Raw genomic sequence first — 20,703 nt, 5'->3', positions numbered from 1 at the left:
CACAAAACATGGTCAAAGGGGAGTGTGTGAATAGTGCTAAAGTCAAAATGTGTCAATTAATAAAAAACGGAGGTAGTATTAGATTTTGACTTGCATTGACATAATAATTTAGCATGACTCTAGTTTAAAAAAGATCTGACTCGATCTAACCTCATCAAATCCGAATTAAGTATCCGAATTGACACCTCCGCTTCAAAGTCGTATTGAACACTTATAGTACCATTTTTATACTCCGTGTTAAGTTTAAATAAAAAAAATAACGAATGAGATTAATCTCTAAATCAGAGATGGGATCATATAATAATCACGTGAGAAAGTGGTCCGAAGCACAAAAGAACGAAATATGTTTTGGAGTTAATAAGTTAAAAGGAAAGAAATGATGAAACATGGTCCCGCAAACGATGCAATATTGCCGCACGTATTAAATAGCTTTGCCCTTGTTCTTCGTCATCATTTCCCACCTCCAACCGTCAACACTCAACTGGTCACTCACTCACTCTTTCCCGTACTACTACACTAAACCAGGCGTACTATAGCATCAACGTTAACATCGGGAAAGAGTAAATTTTTTTTTTTTTTTTAATTTTTGGCACACTTAAAAAAAGGAACTTTACATGGATTCGATTATCCATGTCCGACACAAGTATGTGTTTAAGCGTCTAACTCGGTTATTTTGTGAAAAAAATATTCATGGTTTCAAATTAGAAGTGAAGGGTCTAAGTGTCATACTCATATTCGAATGTCGAGGGTCCAACATAGGTACTTGAAGTGAAACGAAGAGTTTATATAAAATAGGGACTTAGGGAGGGCTCGAGAGAGTAATTAAAGTTGTGCCTTAATTTTTGTATATGAATAAGTGCATCACTTAATTAAAATATATTTGGAATTCTAAATAACTACTCCGTACATCACATTCTTAAATGATACGAAATACTCATATCTTTTTTTATGTTTAATCTTTTTTCTCCTACAAACTCCGCTTTTTATAGTTTATCATTTCTCTCCTTACTCATAGTATCAACACACGCTCACATTAACATTCGAATAAAATACCATCTCACTCATCCTTTATCAACATATTTAACCCAATTTACACATTACGACTTTACGAGTAATACTCATTAGATTTCACTTGCATAAAACTCTAATTGTGAACGATTAATGACTATGAACAAAGTAAATTACACGAGTACCTTTTTCTCCTACTCTCTCAGTCTCTCTCAATGCTGCTAACATGCGCCTCATTTTTGTCTTTCCCAATTACAGCTTATCTCTGCCTTATACAGTACCTGTAATAAAAGAGAGATAAGATTCTGTCTTCCTCTTCAATACGGTGTCGTTTCAGTCTCTCTGCTTCGTTTCTTCTTTTGGGTTCTTCAGTATTTCCGCCTATTTTCTCTCTCCTATTTCGCACTTCACTTATTCAGGTACTGTTTTTCTCTTTTCATCTTTAGAATCTTCTATACTGAAGAATCTATGTTTTTGCTTTTAATGTCTTTTTAAGATTTTGGGTCTTTTTGCTTTTATATTACTTGCTTTTATTTCTAAAAAATAATAATAAAAATTAAGTTTTAAAGTTACCCTTTTTTTAGTTGTTGATTAAATAGTGGAATTTCAATTTTTTATTTTTATTTTTTTTGGTGGGTCTGTTTTCAATTATAATGTTGTTGATTTTTGATTAATTAGGATTATATTGAAGGGAACTTGTACATATGAAAATGTTTGGCTTTTCGCGGAGGCGGGCGAAGCTGGGAAGGTCAGTATTCTTATGATTTATTTAATACTCGATTTGAACTAGTAATGTGACAACTAAATCAAGACGTAAGTAGTACATTAAGTATGGTAGTGCTGCTGTTCTTGTTTATGTAGTATATGGTAATTTTTTTTTAATGATGTAACAACTGTAATTTAATGGGGACATGGGGTACAAGTATTTGTGTACTCAGTCAATGTTGAATTTCGGGTTGAAGGAGGTTACATTCATGGATTGTTGATGAGTAATTTGTATATTGTAGTATTTTAATTCTTGGAAAAATGTTTTTAGTGTTGAATTTGGGTTGAAGGATCTTACATTTGTGCCAAGTGATTTGTAATTTACTAATTTATAATGTTTAATACTTGGAATTATGTTTTCTGGCGTTGAAATTTGAATTGAAGGATCTTAAATGCATGCTGAGTAATATGTAGTTTATGATGTTTTAATTCTTGGAATTACGCTTTCTGGGGTCGAATTTTGGTTAGAAGGAAGGTACTTCAATGCATTTGCTAAGTACTGTAATATGTAATTCATGATGTTTCAAATCTTTCAATTCATGGAGTTCCATTTCACTTTCACAATTCACATTATACTGATGAAGTCATTATGATACGTTCTTTTTTATGGGGTTATTGTGATTTTTGTGAATTTTTTTGTAAAGGGTCTTTTTTGTGATTTTTTATGACAATGGTTTGGAAGGAAAGTAGATAACAACATTGAGGTTTTTATATTTATAAGCTGTAGAAGCAGAGATGCTTACTTGATTGAATTTTATTCCAGGATGAAAGTGCACCTTGCAGACTCAGCACAGGGTACAAAAAGTCCTTTAAGACCTCTCAAGCGGACTAGCAATTCCAATGTAAGACATATAAGTCACCTTTATGTAACATCGTGTCAGGAAGTTGGAATTTTGCTTAATAATCCTTATACATGATAGGTGGAAACCACTGTGTCTGCTGCTAACCAAGAAGGCGAGTCCGATTGTCATTGTTCATCTGCTCCACGAGATATCAGCAATTGCACATCAGGAAGCTCTGAGAGCTGGATGGTTTTGTCAATTTCTGGAGACAAGCCCAAACCTCGCTTGAATGTAACTTTTATTTCACTTCAGTCACACGTCATTAACTTTTTTTTTTAATTATTCTTGGTAACGGATTTAGCTGAACAAGATAAATCATGTCCTGTATATTTGAGCAGCATGCTGCAACTGTAGTAGGAAACAAGATGGTGGTGGTTGGTGGAGAATCTACGGATGGAATGTTAGATGATGTGCAGGTTCTCCCTTACATTGTTCACTTTTAATTATAATGATTAAATGTAATACAACATCATGAATTTACGATGTACAATTGCTGTTCCCTTCAACACTTTGTCACACGACCGCAGGTGCTTAGTTTTGATCAATTTTCATGGACCACAGCTTCTTCAAAAATATATTTGTCACCAAATACCCTGCCTCTGAAGATCCCATCTTGCAAGGGACATAGTTTGGTACTGTTACTATATTCTGATATATATAATGCATCAGATTTTGATCATTGAACATTATCTATTAACAAGCTTGAGGCCCTTAACAATTTATTTGTGTGTTCCTTGTTCTCTTTACCAGGTTTCTTGGGGTAAGAAAGCTCTCTTGGTTGGAGGAAAAACTAATCCTGGTAGCGAAAAGGTTTCAGGTTTGCACCTTGAGCACTTTCACTGACTATAAGTTGCTATTCTTGCCAAAATCAGCTCTTACGGGGAAGTAAGCATATCTAATTTGTATGTTTATGTTCTGTAGTGTGGGCATATGACACAGAAACAGAATGCTGGTCACTAATGGAAGCAAAGGGTGATGTACCGGTATGCTCTCTTCACAACTTCCAGGATGAAAAATGACCCATGTTGGAGCTTATTGTAGTGCTTTAATTTATCCAAGTACCAAATAACCCAGCCCAAAGGTGATTCTTTCTTGAGGATTATGATACGATAGTTTGTGTTAGGGACCCTTTTTTCTTGTTGAAGGATGACCGTGATTGTTCTGCAATGCCGCTCTTTAATCCTTCATTTTGATAGGAATACCCAAATGAGAGTGGTCACTGAAGGATATCAAATCTATTATCTGATATTAATATTTGTACTAGCAGTTTAGAGCCAATGGAAATGGAGGATACCATATCTCTCATATACTTCTGAAAATTTCTTCAAAAGCGGAGACATGTTTAGGACTGCTGCTTTTGTCTATTTTGATCTTTCCCCTCTGCATTATTTATATCCACAAATAGTAAATTAAGCGACATGTTATTCTTCACTTCATTAATAGGAGCTTTTTTTCCCTAAAAACTCTTATTCAAGGTTGTGATTATTGGTGTTGTGTCCCTACACTTGTCTTTTAACCAAACACAGGGCTATATTTTTAGATTGTGGTTAGTGCTTCTAGTCTGCTCCACTCCGCTTGCTGAACTCAGACATATGAAACAAAGTTGTGCATATTTACTTATACCATTAAAGATGTTTAACTAAATACGAGAGCCGCTACCTCTAGTTACTTTACTTGGACTGGACTACCTTTGATTGCTGTGATTGATAACAATGATGATTTTATGCAAGTAGTTAGTGAATTTGTACTCACTAGTCAATCATTCAATGTCAAAATTATTTCATTGCTTCGAAGAACTTTTAAGGGAAATTTTGGGATCATAATAATGTGATAGGTACAATAATGTACCTACTACCCTATCATCCCCGTTGTGATTTCTGTAGTTTCTTAAGTGACTGTCATGCTTGGTCATTGTTATGCAGTTTATGCATAATTGGACACTTGAACTCCTTGGTGATAGATAACGATAAATAGTGAATGGCCTTGATGATATCTGTGGCTGAAATCTTTTTTGGCATGATTTAATTACAGTGTAGATGTATATTTTGCAAGAAAGGGATTCTTTCAACTATATCTATCATCATGGAAAGACAAGAGTATTATGTGTGAATAGTGTATGTCTCAATCATGTTTAGTTATTTGTTTGTAGAAAGATCTAATTGCATAAGAAAGTCCATAGCTGCCTTGCCTGCCTAGATGAAAAGCTGCATAGAGAGTGAATAGCACTCTTGTTGGGACCAATTATGTTAATCAAGAGTTGTTTGGCAACTTCATCAAATTAATAGGGCGGAGTAAGAAGGATACTCTCCTAAAGTGCGGACAATTTGGGTTTGATAAAGTGTGGACAATACATTAAACTATGTGAGCTATTCATGTACCTCCTTACCGTTCATAAAAACATTTACTGAGATATTGATCATTGTTTACTATGGTTAATTATACTTGTCTACCTGAAGGTATTCATACAAACATGTCCACAGATCATGATTATTTACATGTATTTACATTAAAGCTTCAATTTGAAAGTAGAGATTCTTAAAGAAAGCATATCCGTGTAGGTTGCTCGTAGTGGTCATACGGTGGTCAAATCAAGTTCTGTTTTAATCCTCTTTGGAGGTGAGGATTCTAAAAGAAGGAAGTTAAATGACCTTCACATGTTTGATCTGAAGTCAATGACATGGTTACCTCTTCAATGCACGTAAGTGGATCCCATTTCCCCTCACATGTCTTTAATCTTTTCTTGTAACTCTTAGCACTTTTGCACCTAGGTTAAAATTTAGCATGACTGTATTTTATTATTCATGATTTTTGAGTTGCACCCAATGCCACTCCTTTTATTTGAACTCAATGCCACTCCTTTTAATTCCACTCATTTATGAGGAAAAAGAGATATTTGAGGGCGGACAAGCATAGGCATGACTGCATGGACTTTTTATATATTAGTCCCATTATTGCTGTTTTTTACCAATTATCTAATGGACTGTTAGTTCTATGTCTTAGATGTCCAACTAAATGATTAAAGTTACATATAAATTCATTTCCAATATTGCTATTTATAACCGCCTATCAAATGGACCACTAGTTCAATGCCTTACATGTCCAGGGTTACATCGTACATGATTAAAATAGCTGGTACTTGTTTGAGAGATTTTTTGAAATTTTGGGGGCGGGTACTTGGAAAGTAAAGAATAGCTGGTATTACCAGAGGTTTAACAAGTACTATGTGTGAACAGGGGAACAGGTCCATCTCCAAGATCCAATCATGTTGCAGCTCTATACGATGATAGGATACTCTATATCTTCGGAGGGACTTCAAAATCTAAGACTTTTAATGACTTGTACTCGTTAGATTTTGAGACTGTGAGTAGAATCATTCCTGCTCATATATCATTGTTCAACTTTTCATCTAAATTCATTATGTACCTTCATATGTTTGATTTAAATGAATAAAATAAACTTGTGCCTTTGTGTTGCAGATGATGTGGTCAAAAAACAAGATCAGGGGATTCCATCCTTCACCAAGAGCTGGTTGTTGCGGTGTACTATGTGGAACTAAATGGTATATTACTGGTGGTGGAAGCCGTAAAAAAAGTAAGTATTAGCAGTATCTATTTTTTCTGAAAATTTTACTATTGTCTTGCTTTTGCTTTCTGCAATAGCTGGCTGGATTCAGGAGTAGTGAGAGAGGCTTGCAACTTTATTGGGGTGTCAATCTATCCAAAAATTGGCCACTGTGAATTTGTGAATTTTTCATCTTAATCCAAAGCCAACACATAGTCAAAATATTTTGGCATAATTGGATATGGACAACTTATCAGTACATTGATATTAGATGATAGATTTTACTGGTTAGAGTTCTGTACTAAAAATTTCTTTTCACTGAACCATCATGAGCACCTGTACTTTTTAAAAATTAGCATAAAGCATACCTTTTTACCTTGTTTAAAAAGTATGATACCTAATTATAATGGATGAATAAGCATTGAAACTGCCCTAGTAAGTACTTTGCTCATGTTTCAATGGTGTTTTTCTTATGCCTTGTGCAGGACACTTGGAGACCTTAATTTTTGACATTGTAAAAGTTGAATGGTCGGTTGCGACTACATCACCTCCATCTTCCATCACAACCAATAAAGTGAGTCAACTCTCTCTCTTTCACATGAAGCAATTGTAGCTAGTTTCTCTGAGGGTGTTGTCCTAGCATGTCTACATTCCTTATTACTATTTTCTGATGTAATTTGCAGGGATTTAGTCTTGTGCTGGTACAACACAAGGAGAGGGACTTTCTTGTTGCATTTGGAGGATCTAGGAAAGAACCATCAAATCAGGTTTGTTCTAAGTTTTTCTTCCACAGCTGGTGTTAGAAATCACTTGTGTTTCAATAATTTACCATTCTTTATTGACAGGTTGAGGTGCTGATATTGGACAAGAGTGGAAACTCTTCTGGGAGAAGGTTGGCCCCAAATAAAAATCCAGGGCCATTAACACGGCATAATCGTTCTTCATCTAATGAGTTTACATCTCAGCTTCATGGTGCTCCTTCCTGTCCAGTTGATTCTCTTAGACAAAATTTAGCATCGATAATAGAAGAACATGGCTCTACCAGGAGATCTCTATCAGAGTCTGTCCATGCTGATTCAACAAATGCTTCTGGAAGTGTTTCTCTAAGGAAGCAATTTCACTGTGAGGAGGATCCAACTCGTAAACCATCAAGGAGTTCTGACGATGAGAACTCGCTCTCTCAGGTGAGACCTTCATAGTCTGAACTTCTTTATAACCTTGTATGCGATATTGGGCTTTCTGTTAATTCTAAGAGATAGCTTTTCATGACATGTAAACTGTAAGTGTTGCTTGGTGGATGCCTGGTTGTTATCGTATAATTTATGTCCCTTGATAATGTAATGCTTGTATTTAAAATTTTTATCTTGTACAATTTGAATGAATTTCAGTTCTTGGAACAAAGAAGACACCCTGAAACAGCTTGTCCAGCCGAAACCTCAGGCAGATTTATCATGGAAGATATACCATCATTTTCAGAGTCCGGAAATCTTAGTGTCCCCAGCTGTGTCAGTGAAAAGTTTCCACTGGAGAATGAGGAGATAATTTTCCCAGAAAGTGATGAAAAGTGTAGAGTTTATTCTGCTCCTTCAAGCATTTATCAATTGTATGAAACACGAATGGCTGCCTTGATAAGGAAGAATGGGATGCTTGAAGGTCAACTTGCAGCTGCTTTGGCTAATCGTGACGCTACTGAGAAAAACGCATCATCTGCTCTAAAGAGTAAGCAAGAGACGGAGAAAAGGCTGGCTGATACCATGAAGGAGATGGAGTTGCTAAAGGAGAAGTTAGGAGGTCTGGAACTGGCACAGGAAGAGGCTAATAATTTGTCTAACATTGCACATTCTGATAACATAAGACTTGAACATGATGTAGCTTTCTTGAAAGCAGTCTTGGATGACACTCAGAAGGTATAGCTTTCTTCGACATCTTTACTAAAAAGCAATCCATTTTATGTGCCACTTGCTTACTCGAATATTTCATGTTCATGTATCTCCTCTTTTTCCCCTATAAACTGTATGTAGGAGCTGCATTCTACCAGGAAAATGCTGACTAATGAACGAACAAGAGCTTTCCAATTACAGGTATGGCCTTGTATTCTATGTTCAGGTTTCACTTGTGCATATCCTAGTATAGTGTTTTTATTAACCCCCCTTTTAAACAATTTCAATTAATTTTTTACGAAGTACTTTGTATTTTCAACTGTCCAAGGAGTGCATTATCTGGACATACTCGACATACATGGCAGTACACTAATTTTGCATCAATATAATTTGCAGTATGAAGTTTTTCACCTGAAGCAGAGATTGCAATCATTAGAAAATCGTACATCTACGCCAAGAAAACCATTTCAAGGATAATTCAAGAAAGCATCAAGGTTTTCCAAACTCCACATAATAGCTTTGGCGATTATTTATTTTTGGTTATTAGCTTGAATTGTAATATTGTGTAAATATCAAGACAAATTCAAGTGTCATCCATTAATCTCGGCTGCTTATTATGCAAGCTCTAATTCTCTGGAAGAAGCCAAGTAATTACAATTCCATAACTCGAAACTAAGTGGTTACACGCATTCAACATGAAGCACCAACTTCCGAAATCTTGGTTTGTACCTAAATAAATTTGCTGATGTTAATTTTGCCGTAAATCATGGGTAGGGATATAGCACTGTTAGCACAAGTGTATTCAACATGAAGCATCAACTTTCAACTGAAAACTTGATCTTAATACCCAAGCTAACTTGCAGGTGTTTGTCTCAGACTATGGATAGAAAGCTGTTACTTTAGTGCATCACATAGGATGCTTGTGTATCCCTAAGAGAGTGATTCTAGAGAGTAGCTAAGCCTACTAAAAGCCTATGCAGAATGAGTAAACAATCCGAAAACAAAATAGCTTCTTCGAATAAATTTGTACATCCGTATGAGCAAAATAAATGTCATTGGCTCAACCGCTCAAGGACTAACATAACTTTAAACTTGATCATCCAACCCTTCTCTAATCTCTTTCTTAAAATACATACTAAAATGGAAAGTATGAGTATAGCAATATGCAAAATATGCAAATTCTACCAAGATCAGAATGTTTTACTTCTGAACGGAATATTTCAAGTGCATTTCGGAGCAAAATTACCACACAATTTCTCAGCAAAACCAAGCAATAACTAGTAGTGTCTAGTGGTTGAGGCTCAAGTCTCCGATCAACGTTCATTTCTCATCCATCCTCTTTCTTCTCTTAAGCATGTCTCCCTCAGAGAAGCATAGCTGGGGAATTTTCAAAAGGGTGTTGACTGGAACCAAATCTGACTAATTCTGAAGATTAAAAACATACTTAAAATTGATTGATTTTTACAGAAAAACTAATTGTATCCCACATTAGCCAATCCGAACCCAATGACAACTATAAATGATCCAAATGAATTGGACTTGAACCATATTCCATTTGAATAATCCATCGCCGGCCTCTAAACAGATCGCTACAGGTACTGCATCATCTCTTTAATATTGGTCGAATTGGAATACATTAATAGCAATCTAGCAGTTAAATTATCCACCTAACATATGCATGTCTCATTTTCACACCAAAAGTTCAGCAGAATGCTATCACGGGAAGGGAAAGTGAGCATACTAACGTCTCATACAGTCATACTGCAAGCACTGCAAACACTAAGCACTCTGGAACCCAAATATGCGGAAAACACCTGCCAGAATCCCACCAAAAAAATAGGGTGAAAATTTGAAGATTGTCTTCTCAAAAGTAATTGAGCTGCGTGCTTACAAATATAAATAAATGATTTATCAGCTTCAAGAATAAGTGCACAGAAATCTTACGACCTTCATCGGCTTGGTATTTGTTTTTATCATCTCCAGCATATGCAAGTAAGTTTGATTTTGGATTCCATTCAACACTATTCATTGCCGCTCGACAAGGTATTTGATGGATAGATCGTCCAGTTTCAATACTTGCCTGATAAAATTTAGTCAAATAATCAGATAAAGCATTTCCAACAATCATGACCAGATTGATCACAGGGAGTTTAGATACCGAACAGAGCGGTAGACTTAGGAAAGGGTTGGAATCAAATGTCAGCAAAAGAATATCTAGGAGACTTACTATGTCAATGAATAAATCTTCACTGGCTGAAGCAATATACTCTCCAGTGTGATTAAAACTTATTGTTCGGACAGGCCACCTGAGGTTATTTTTTTTTTTTAAAAAAAAAAAAAAAGAGTTACAGTAATATAGGAGGATCACCAATATATAAACATAAAATAAATCTGAAGTAACCTTACTCGAGTTTTACAAATGTTCGAACACATAGCATCTCTTTAATATCCCAAAGACTGACCAATGAGTCAGCACTTCCAACAGCAAAATATCTGCCATTTATATCAAATGTATCAACAGGAATTGTTTGGATTAATTACAAGGAAAAAGTTATAAATGATGAATAAATTGATCTTTATAACCAGTAGACATAACCCATACACACGTCAATAATGAATTATTAGGAGCAAAATAGAGATGATTAATGACCAGAGTGCTACAAACATAACACTATATTGATAACACTGTATAATCACAAGCTATGTAACTTGGACTTTTCATTTCTCTTCAAATCAAGAGTCAGATTCTTACACAAAAATTAAGGAAGTACCAGTCTTGGATTTTCGACACTATAAACATGGAAACTTTTCACAAAATAGACAAGTTGGACACGACACACGTACAGAGTACCCAAGTAACATATTCCCAAAGGAATTCAGTAGCTGCCATCAGATTACCACGAGCACCAAAACTTTTGACTACAACTAAAAACAGATCTAATATCAGGAACAGAAAATCACACCATACAGCAACCATGAGAGTTTGAACAAAGGTATCTTAGCAAGAGAGCAGCAATTTTCTTTTCCTGCTTATCTTCCAACAAATGAAAGACAAAAACATCTGTATCAGGATGGATAGATAAGCTGAGACAGAATTCGTGATACCTTCCTAGTGGATCAATTGCAATACAATAGCAACCAGCAGTGTGAGCCGTAAGGGTGTCAAGTGCTTTCAAAGAGGGGTATGCAAGGACTTCAACAGTACCTATAGAGCAAAACATGACTGATACTGACATTTCCATTCGATAAAAGCACAAATCATTATTCTACATCAACAATCAAATCTTACCATTTCCAGTTGTCAGAAAGAACTTCTCTCCAGTCATGTCCCATGCAATCTCATTTACCTGCAAAAAAATTAGTAATAAATACTTGATCAACTCTGTAATTGGAACAACTATATCGGAGCTGATTTTTTACACTTGCTTAATTGACTTTTACACTCTTCTACTTAGAACATGAGAATCAAGAGCACTGTTTCCATTGACTTTACACTTCTCTCTGGGTGAGAAAGAGTACGGAAGTTACCTTTCTACACAAAACCCACAAAACTGTGAAACATTCATATTCATTCAGGATAGAGGACAACAAGGAAGCAATGCATAGTTGCAAGCAAGTATATATAACAAACAAAAAATGTTTATATTTGGTTTAGGTATAGAAGGCCCAACGGAAAGAAGTTTGTTGTAGTGACTGAAGAACACGAACTCATGCTAGAACCAATTGGGATTTTCCCCACAGGAATGCATACAGATAAATACATTATAACTATAGTCACCCAATTTTTTTAATTTTCAAAAAAGATTACTTTCTTTTTTGTGAATTTTCCTACACTATGAACTTTAGTCATACTACTAAAGATCTAAAACATGACCTTTTGGTTGACTTAAGCTTTCAACCTTTTAGCTCGCAGCTTCACTGCAATCGTATAACTATTTGGTTTTCAACTAGCATTTAGAATATCAGCTAGCTATGCTAAACACAACTGTAATCTAAATGTTATAATCATGTGACCAATCACACTTATCAAGAGCTACAAAGCAATGGTGAAGTGGAAATTAAAACATTTCGAGGAAGTAAAGAGCATAGAGACAAACTGACAGTAAGATGAAAGGAACTCACCTCATAATTGAACTTGCGTCTGTGAATTGGCTTAAATTTTCTAACATCTAGAATTGTTAATTCATCATCCTACAAAGAGGAAAAAAATTATGGTGTTACAATGAGCAAAACATCCCAAAGCCAAGGTCAGTTGTGAGATGGCTTCTTGTAGCAATAGGGGATAAAAAAAAAATAGCCAGCAATCTGACATGCTGCCAACCATGCATTAAGTGACATTCTAACTAAATGATCACAAAGAACAAAACTCAAAACTGTGTAAGAGCTACGCAAGAACAAGCATGAAAATTGCAGAAAATTACCCTGTTTCCAACAGCTATGTGTGCCCCATCAGGTTTATATGTAATGTTAATATTTTCACCACTAAGCTCTGTTTGCTGTGAGCATTTTCCACCTGCTCAGCACAAAGGCAAACATGCTAAGAGTCTCATTCTAGTCAATGTGCTGTAAAATGCAAAGTTGGATGATTCATTGTTCTCACATCTGACCTTTACTTAAATAGTTCAGTTATACAATCTCCGATTATTGTTTTCCCTTTTTAAGGTAAATGTAAGATTCTAGTGATTATTCAACCGGAAAGAAAGAAGGAAAGGGATGCGAACAAAGAAAAGGGGGAAAAAGGAGGGGAAAAAAGGCAATATGAATGGGGTTTTTGGCCTTCTAGTTACGAAAGTCAATGAATGCAGCATCACCCCTAAACTAGTCAAATGGATGAAGAAGTCTTACAAAACAACACTGGGTAGATGGTGCTAATCAGAAAATATAGGGTTACAGTAATATCATCATATAAAATCACCCAATAGTAGGATAGGCAATGTCCATGAGGTCAAAATGAATATTCTTAGTGCTTGTTTAGTTGAAATGGGGATATATAAAGTTATAAGAAGTATTTTATAAAAAAAATAAAATGCAGATCTTGGAGATTTGAGTTACTAGGGGTAATAAATTCCCCTGTTCTATGGGAATTCCCAATTCTACATATTCACTTTTAGCTCTCAACCAAACAGCACCCGATTCCAAATTCCCCCATTTTTTTTGGTCAACAAACAAGCACTTACACTAGCAAGCAAAGAGCAGCAACGGGGTAATTCTCTGGGGACTCACAAAGATAAATTTCTTGGAAAACACATAGTGGTAGGATGTAATATTAGTAGCAGCGGAAAACTCAATGAAAGTATCCTTAAAATGTACTTCCTCTGTTTTCTTTTAGATGCAACTCACCCTTTAGCGCGGTAATTAAGAAAGGTGGGGCTTACATGATATAATAAACTTTAAAATAGGATGAGTGGTTGTTAGGAGTGTAATTTAGTGGGCCATGTGCTTTAAATAAGGATTATAGTATAGTTTTTCCCTAAAGTAACTTTCCTTTTATAGTGTGTTGCAAGTTTGTGACATTTCTTTTTTAGGGAAGTGTTGCAAGTAAAAGAAAATGGAGGAAGTAATAGGTAGTAGCACTGTAATAGTAATAGCAGTAGCAGTGATAGTTACAGTAACAATAGAAACTATTAATATAGTTATAATAATAGTATTGTATTGACTTTGACTTTTTACACTTTTCACAGATTCTTAATACATGCAACATTAAATTTTTACACTATTCATATACTAACTTAGACCACATGTTATTAGACCACGTGTTATTATTAATATGTAGTTATATATGTCATTATCTAATTTTTGTTGGGTTAGTCTCAATGTATATTTTAATTTGGAAAAATTGCGGAAAATAATGCAACCTTTAGGTGGTTCTTTTTTAATAATACAACCTTTTGATTATGTCTTAATAATATAACCTTTGGGGGTGTTGATTTTAAATAAGACATAACCGGATAAACAAGTTACCACTGCCACATGTTATATGATTGGCTTAAATAATTTTTTTATTTTTTTATTTATTTTCTTTCTCCTTCCCTAAACACTAATAAACCACCATTGCTCCACCCTCTCTTTCCATCCCCACCACCACTGTACCACTGCCAACCCCCACAACCAGAATCAGCCCTTCCCCTTCCCCTTCCCCTTCCCGACCACCCCGCTGCCAACCCCCACAACCAGGCCAAAACTCCCACATAACCCACCATTACACATTTCCCGACCACCGCAGCCACCATTCCTCCTTTCCAGCCAACCACTCCACCTCCCCATTCCACCTTTCCTGACCACCGCAACCAACCAAGATCACCAAAAACACCCACACAGCACACCGACCTCATGAACCCAGCAGCCACTGCTGCTCCGTCCCTCTCCTCGCACCCGTATCACCAAGTCCCCAATTACGCAATAAATCACAACCAACGCCACCAATTACCACCAATTATCGCCAATTCGCCATCCCCATTTAGCAATTTGCCACCAATTTTCAACATTTTCACCCTCCGCAATTGATTTGTTAAGATTTGTGATTGATGGTGATGTCGGCGCGCGAGCATGATGTGTGAAGAAGAGAATAGGGTGGGGGATGGTGCCGGTGGTCAGAGATTAAGGATGGGGGAGCAGGTAGGCTCGGGGCGGGAGAGGTGGGCTTGTCACCGGAAGCTAGCGGGGGAGGGGGCTGGAGCGGCAAGAGGGTTTTATTTTATTTTTTTCGTAAATCAAATTTTTTTAAAAAAAAATTGAATCAAATTTTAATGTTTAGACAAATTACATAACCACACGTGTCAAAGGAGACCTGTTTATCAGGTTACAAGTTTTTTGTCTTGTTTATAATCAACACCCCCCAAAGGTTATATTATTAAGACTTAATCAAAGGTTGTATTATTAAAAAAGAACCGCCTAAAGGTTGTATTATTTTCCGCAATTTTTCCTTTTAATTTTTCAAAAAATTAACTTTTCATATTTTTTTTGGAAGAAATAATAAAGTTGTGCACTGATGCATGCACTGAGAATCAATTTAAATAAACAATATCAATAATTAAAAGAGACTATAAGAAAAGTATTAAAAAGCATGTCTGGAACCACCTTTAGTTAGAACATATTTTAACTTTGTTTTGCTAGAGATACAATAATAGGATGAGATATATGGAGCTTGTAGAAAGGAAGCATACAAAAACAAAGATCACAAAGTGACAAGGTTGTGGACATGTAAGATATATGTAAGTAATACAAAGTGACAAAGATCACAAAGTGACAAGCATCTAAATTATCTCGACTTACTGCGAGCATCCCACAAACGAACTGTTTTATCCCCTGATGCAGTTGCAAGTAGATCTGCGTGTTTGGGATCCCAACAGAGCTGGTCCACACTATCAGTGTGCCCCTTAAATTCAATATCCTTTACCTTTCCCTGCAGTAGGTATCACAAAAATAAGGAACATAAATGCATACAAAAACGCAAAACTATAAATACTATAATAGATGTATTTCAGACATGATAGCACTTGCCAGATTTAAGTAATATAAAATTTGCACAAGCCAGGATACCAACACTTTATTATATCACCATGGTTACGTGGTAACCCAAAAAAAACCCCAGTTCACGCCATTGTGAAAGGACTACTGGGAACTTAAAATAGTGTAGCACATTGCAATAGATATCAACAGTGTCCAAGCATTGACTCTAATAGGATGGACTAATGGAGTTGGGATCAACTGCATGAACCAAAGAATTATATCTAGTGGTTGTCAACAAGGATCCTTTTACTTCATTCAATGTTATCAAGTACAATATGCTCCAGAAAAAACCAAATTTTTACTTAACATTCTTAACTTTATCCAAGTTATCCGGGCCTACCTCAACTTCTAAAATCCCACATTGCAATAGACAAAAGATATCAAAACAGATACTCCCTCCATCAAGATTTAATTTTCACATTTAGACTAGTCGAGAAGCATTTTTTGACCATTCAGGTATTTAATAAGGAAATTTTTTTAAAAATTTATGTGATTAATTTAAGCTATCTTACAAGGAGGAATTTAATTAATAAGCCAACATCCAATGAGTATGCTAAACTATTCATAGTAAAAGCTATAATTCCTTAACTTTTGACTTTTTATTATTGACTTGGGTAAATTAGATCCAAATAAAGGGAGTAATAACATGCAAAAGTGTTGCAAACATCAGACTATTATAAGTAGTAGGATTTCTTCTAACTCAAGCTTTATATTTGTGTAAAAGTCAATGTGGTCAAGTTCTCTCCCTTGAATCTTATGGGTGCTTTCCTACTATGAATTTCACCACATTTTCAAAGGGAATGTGTATGAACTAGAAGTTCTCTCCAATATCCATGAGATAATAAATCAATTTTCACTTGTGCGACTAGATTGTGCATATGTTACAGAGTTACCAAAAAATGGCATAAGAAACTGGGAAATTTACCCTTGGTGTTGTTTGTGGATGATCAACATGTAACAATCAAGTTAGTCTTGTTTGAGAGAGCAAATGACAACTAACTTATCAAAGGGTGTCATGTTGCATTCTACAAAATGTCTCTTTGTCCTTCTTCTAGAGGAAATACACTGCCACATACACCTTCAAGCATTTTGCATCTTTGGTGGGGGATTCTTCTTTCCCTCCAGTCATTCTTTAAAAGAAGAAAAGGTTTTTAAGGTTTATGAAAGAGTTTGTGATAGACTCAATGGGCCTGCCACCTAAGTGTAATGGGAAGCATAGAACAGCAAGGCACTATTGGACAAAACTCATCAATGAAATTCTAATGGGAAAGGTAACAAAAGCCTGCTGTTTTGATAGTCTGTGGAATAGTGACAATGTTAATTAATATTAGGTTATCTTTCTTGTCTAGTGTAGATTGCTTGATTATATAAGGAGGAGGAGTATAGCAATAGAAGGCATGAGATTTGTATTGAGGAAATGAGAGAGAATGGTAACCTAAAGTTACTAAGAGAGTGATAACCTAAAGTTATCAAGGAGAGTAATAGCCTAAAGCTATTAACTTATCATTTTGTAACCTCTTTTGCCATTATCAATCAAACTTCAAGCTTCCATTTTTATTTACTTTCCTTCTTAAATCAGAAATACTAAGCTAGAAATTCAGTCTAAAACAGAGTTGTGCACTTATATGGTCAGAAAGCTAAGGACGCAGCTGACAGTAGTAAAAGTGGAGAAAAGAGGAAAGACTTTGGAAATTCTGATAACCAAAGTAATGCTAAAAGGTTTAAATTAGAAACTCTTCTTAGAAAGGTAACCAGAGTGTAAGTGATTCTCTTATATCTTATTTTAAGTTATTGTACAGGTAGGAGCGACAACTATTGGGGTGTTACACTTAGAGTATCAAAAGCAAGGCAGCTCAGGCTCCAAAACTAAAAAAAAAAACAGCACTATTAGGAAGAGCGTCGGAGGGTACTACTTGAGTATCATATACAACAATCAAAGACATCAAGGGATAAAGTATGCACGTTAATACATTATAGTGCAATATTCCAATAGGTCCCCCAATCCACAAATCTAGTATCCACACAATATTCCAATAGGTCTGCCTAATCCACAGATCTTGTATCCAAAACAATATTTTAATCAATCTTCCCGATTAATAAGTCCCATGAGGACACTAGGAAGAGAATAAGGGAAAGCTATGTTAATTGAACTCCTCATTTCACCTTAATAGTACCCATGTTGAATTCCCCTTGGACATTCTGGCACTTCACTTTGGGCCAAAATTACGAAAATTTTTCACAAATTAGCCATATAAAGGAATCCTTTCAAGCTAAAGTGCATAAGACTGAGATAAATTAGAACCACATCTTCTAGAGGGCAAGTCAATAATTTTCTGGTAGTAGCTTAGGCAAAGTCACGGTTTATCAAATACCAATTCCCCTCTCAATTAGTTCTGGCAAGGTCATCAAACTACGACTAGTCAACTACAAACATAAATTTCTAATTTAATCTCTTCCCCTCCTCACCTGAAAGGCGGGCCTCATTGCTCTCAAAACGATTCATGCACAGCTAAGTAGGTCAGTTGGTCACTAAATGATAAATTTGACAACCCAATTCAATAAACATTTCAACCACCGGTCTACCTGGTATTGATCCCCCGTTTGGTGAATATATGCAATCTCACCTCTAACCACTTACAACTTCAACAAAACCACCCAAAACAGATTCATTCAATCTTAGCAATATTATACAAACATCAAATAATATACACATTAATTGAGGAGTGCATAGAACCAATACTTACATGACTAGTAGGTTCAATGTGCCAAACTCGAGCTGTTTGATCAACTGAACCCGAAGCAAGCTTAGTTCCAATACAATTCCAAGCCACTGAATGCACCTAAATAAACACATTTACAATATTACTCACAAAAAATTCTACTCTTGTGCAGGAAATAGGACCCAAAAAAATAATGAAAATCCTATATAAAGGGCAATTAAGAAATGAGAAATTAAAGCTAAAGTTACCTTCTTTTTGTGACCCTGATATTCTCTACTGTAGAGATTCTTAAAAGGGTGTGTTGCATCCTCCGCTTTCTGCTGCGCCATTAAAATAAAGCTCTCTTTCTCCAAGAAATGAGCTATTTTGCCAAACCCACAATTAAAATCATACAATTAATCACATATTATTTTCACAAATATGAAATTAAAGACAAATAACAGAAATGTAATACACAAATCTTGATTGAAACAACAATTGGATCAACAGAATTACAAATTCAATGAACAATTCAACAGAATTAATAGTATGGAGTACAATTATACATTAAGTTAAGTTTTAAAAATGAAATAAGGGGGTACCTTGTTGTGCAAACGATGCTTATAGTACTGGAGGTTATGCTATGCACGGCTGCCGGAGAGATTGGAGGCGGAAAGATGCGGCGGTGGACGGGGGGCTTCGTGGATGAACCAGTTTAAGAACAACAATGAATTTCAATGTGTAGTTGTGTACTGCAAGTCTGCAACTGTAGCCATTAGAATTTTACTTGGACTCTCACGGAGTCACGGTCATGGTAAAAAAAAACACAAATGCCCATGAGGAAATTGTCAAACGTTCATGGAATGACAAAAATAAATAAATAAATAAAATAAAATAAATGATGGTAAAAAAAAGAAATGATGGTAAAATTTTAAAAAATGTTTCAAAAAAATAAAAATAAAAAAATTTGAAAAAACAGGGTAGCTAAATCAAAATGAGGTTTTTTAGGGAATCCTCGATTTATCTTTGTGATAAACAAAAAAAAAAAAAAAAAAAAAATTATCTAGTGAAATTTCTTAATACTCCATATTTTTAAATCCGTTTAATTATTAACTTTGGGTTTCTTTTAAAATATTTCAAATATTATGTTATTATATACAATATAAAATTTTATAATTACGCTTTATAATGAGTTTGCTTATACTAGTCAAGTCAAAATTGTCATACCAAAAACCTGATTTTTAACCTTAAGTGTTTTGTTCCCAAGTCAAACACCTTATTTTCGAGTCATATTACAAAAGTGCTAAAAATATTTAATCTCCTCTTTGCTAAAGTCAACTCTAAACTTCCCACTTGAACCACAAAAATGCTCCACATAGCTCTCTTATACACCACTCAATCCCAAAATCTTTCCAAACTTGAGGAGTCTCGGAAATCACTTCCGATTAAGGTTCATCCGTGGTCCGATTTGGCTGAAATTTTGACAGCTTATTTGAACATCCAGAGTTTCAATTTCAACGGTGGTGTGATTGTCGTTTTATGCTATAATCAAAAGTTATGGCTGAAATTTTGACACTTCTTCATGTTGGCAAAAATGGAACCAAGACCCCCACTTGCTCTTCCATTAATTAAATCAGCTGTAAAAGTACCTAATTGAGGCCGTTACTAGCCATGAAAATCAGTTCCATTGCTCAAAATCATCCTTCCCAAGCCATTTTCTTCATCTTCCTTCCTCCCTTTCCTCTTTCCCTTCCTTCCTCTTTGGGGTGAGCACCATGACCACCACATGACCACCACTACTCCGACCACCTTGTTGCTGCCCTCCTACTGTTGTCGTCGCTGTCCCCATAGGTAGTGCCTCCACCTTTCTTTCCTTGTTTGATTATCAAAGCTTCTTACATTTTGATATCACATTGTTGTTGTTCATCTTTAATTTTGGGGTAACATTAATAGTACTATTGTACACTACTAGTACTACATACATGTTACTCTCTCCGTCCCCTTTTGATAGTCCCTTATGGGCAAATTTTAATCCCAAAATGTTCATCCCATTTGTTTTTTCCAACAACCATTAAAATTAATTTTTTACCAAAATTCCCTCTAATTTGCAACAATACTTGCGCAAATGTAAATTTTCCATGTAAATTTTGTTTTCCGATATATCTTTATTACTTTATCTCTCTACTTTTTTATATACCCAATGTCAATTTACTTTTTCAATGCACTTTTACTATTCTTATTTAAGTTTATTAATTCCCGTGAAAAATGCCCATAAGAGACTATCAAAAGGGGACGGAGGGAGTATGATTTATGTTGATTTTATTAATTGAGATAAATGAATTAAATATTGTACTATGTAAAAAAAATTTCTAGGAAAAATGAAGAAGTATTTAAAAACGGAAGGGTAATAAAAAAATAAAAATTGAAATACGAGTAAAT

At 35.3% G+C, this 20,703-nt stretch overlaps 2 protein-coding genes across 3 annotated transcripts; one reads left to right on the top strand and one right to left on the bottom strand.

Moving 5' to 3' along the window:
* Positions 1-1,232: 1,232 nt before the first annotated feature.
* Positions 1,233-8,678, top strand: LOC145611238 (uncharacterized). 2 transcript variants are annotated; one of them, XM_081666541.1, is made up of 17 exons: positions 1,233-1,427; positions 1,700-1,756; positions 2,537-2,615; positions 2,694-2,846; positions 2,954-3,031; positions 3,143-3,247; positions 3,366-3,432; positions 3,537-3,598; positions 5,174-5,313; positions 5,849-5,975; positions 6,092-6,206; positions 6,662-6,750; positions 6,860-6,943; positions 7,022-7,360; positions 7,565-8,083; positions 8,198-8,257; positions 8,453-8,678. In XM_081666541.1, exons 2-17 carry the CDS (start codon positions 1,713-1,715, stop codon positions 8,531-8,533), a joined length of 2,142 nt encoding a protein of 713 aa, XP_081522667.1. In that variant the 5' UTR covers positions 1,233-1,427; positions 1,700-1,712; the 3' UTR covers positions 8,534-8,678. The 2 variants fall into 2 exon arrangements, with proteins under 2 accessions (XP_081522667.1, XP_081522666.1); XM_081666540.1 differs by having other exon boundaries at positions 1,687-1,756.
* Positions 8,679-9,038: 360 nt separating this feature from the next.
* Positions 9,039-19,022, bottom strand: LOC145611737 (THO complex subunit 3-like). The gene is made up of 12 exons (XM_081667095.1): positions 18,867-19,022; positions 18,534-18,646; positions 18,310-18,405; positions 15,329-15,458; positions 12,478-12,569; positions 12,179-12,247; positions 11,346-11,403; positions 11,162-11,261; positions 10,463-10,549; positions 10,284-10,362; positions 10,004-10,136; positions 9,039-9,870 (listed from the first exon to the last, which is right to left on the bottom strand). Exons 2-12 carry the CDS (start codon positions 18,612-18,614, stop codon positions 9,836-9,838), a joined length of 960 nt encoding a protein of 319 aa, XP_081523221.1. The 5' UTR covers positions 18,615-18,646; positions 18,867-19,022; the 3' UTR covers positions 9,039-9,835.
* Positions 19,023-20,703: the final 1,681 nt, after the last annotated feature.

This window comes from Chenopodium album, chromosome 24 (assembly GCF_948465745.1).
Source record: "Chenopodium album chromosome 24, dcCheAlbu1.1, whole genome shotgun sequence".
Classification (NCBI taxonomy): domain Eukaryota; kingdom Viridiplantae; phylum Streptophyta; class Magnoliopsida; order Caryophyllales; family Amaranthaceae; genus Chenopodium; species Chenopodium album.
Note: the sequence above shows the minus strand (reverse complement) of the source record. Positions and strands in the feature narration are given on the sequence as shown.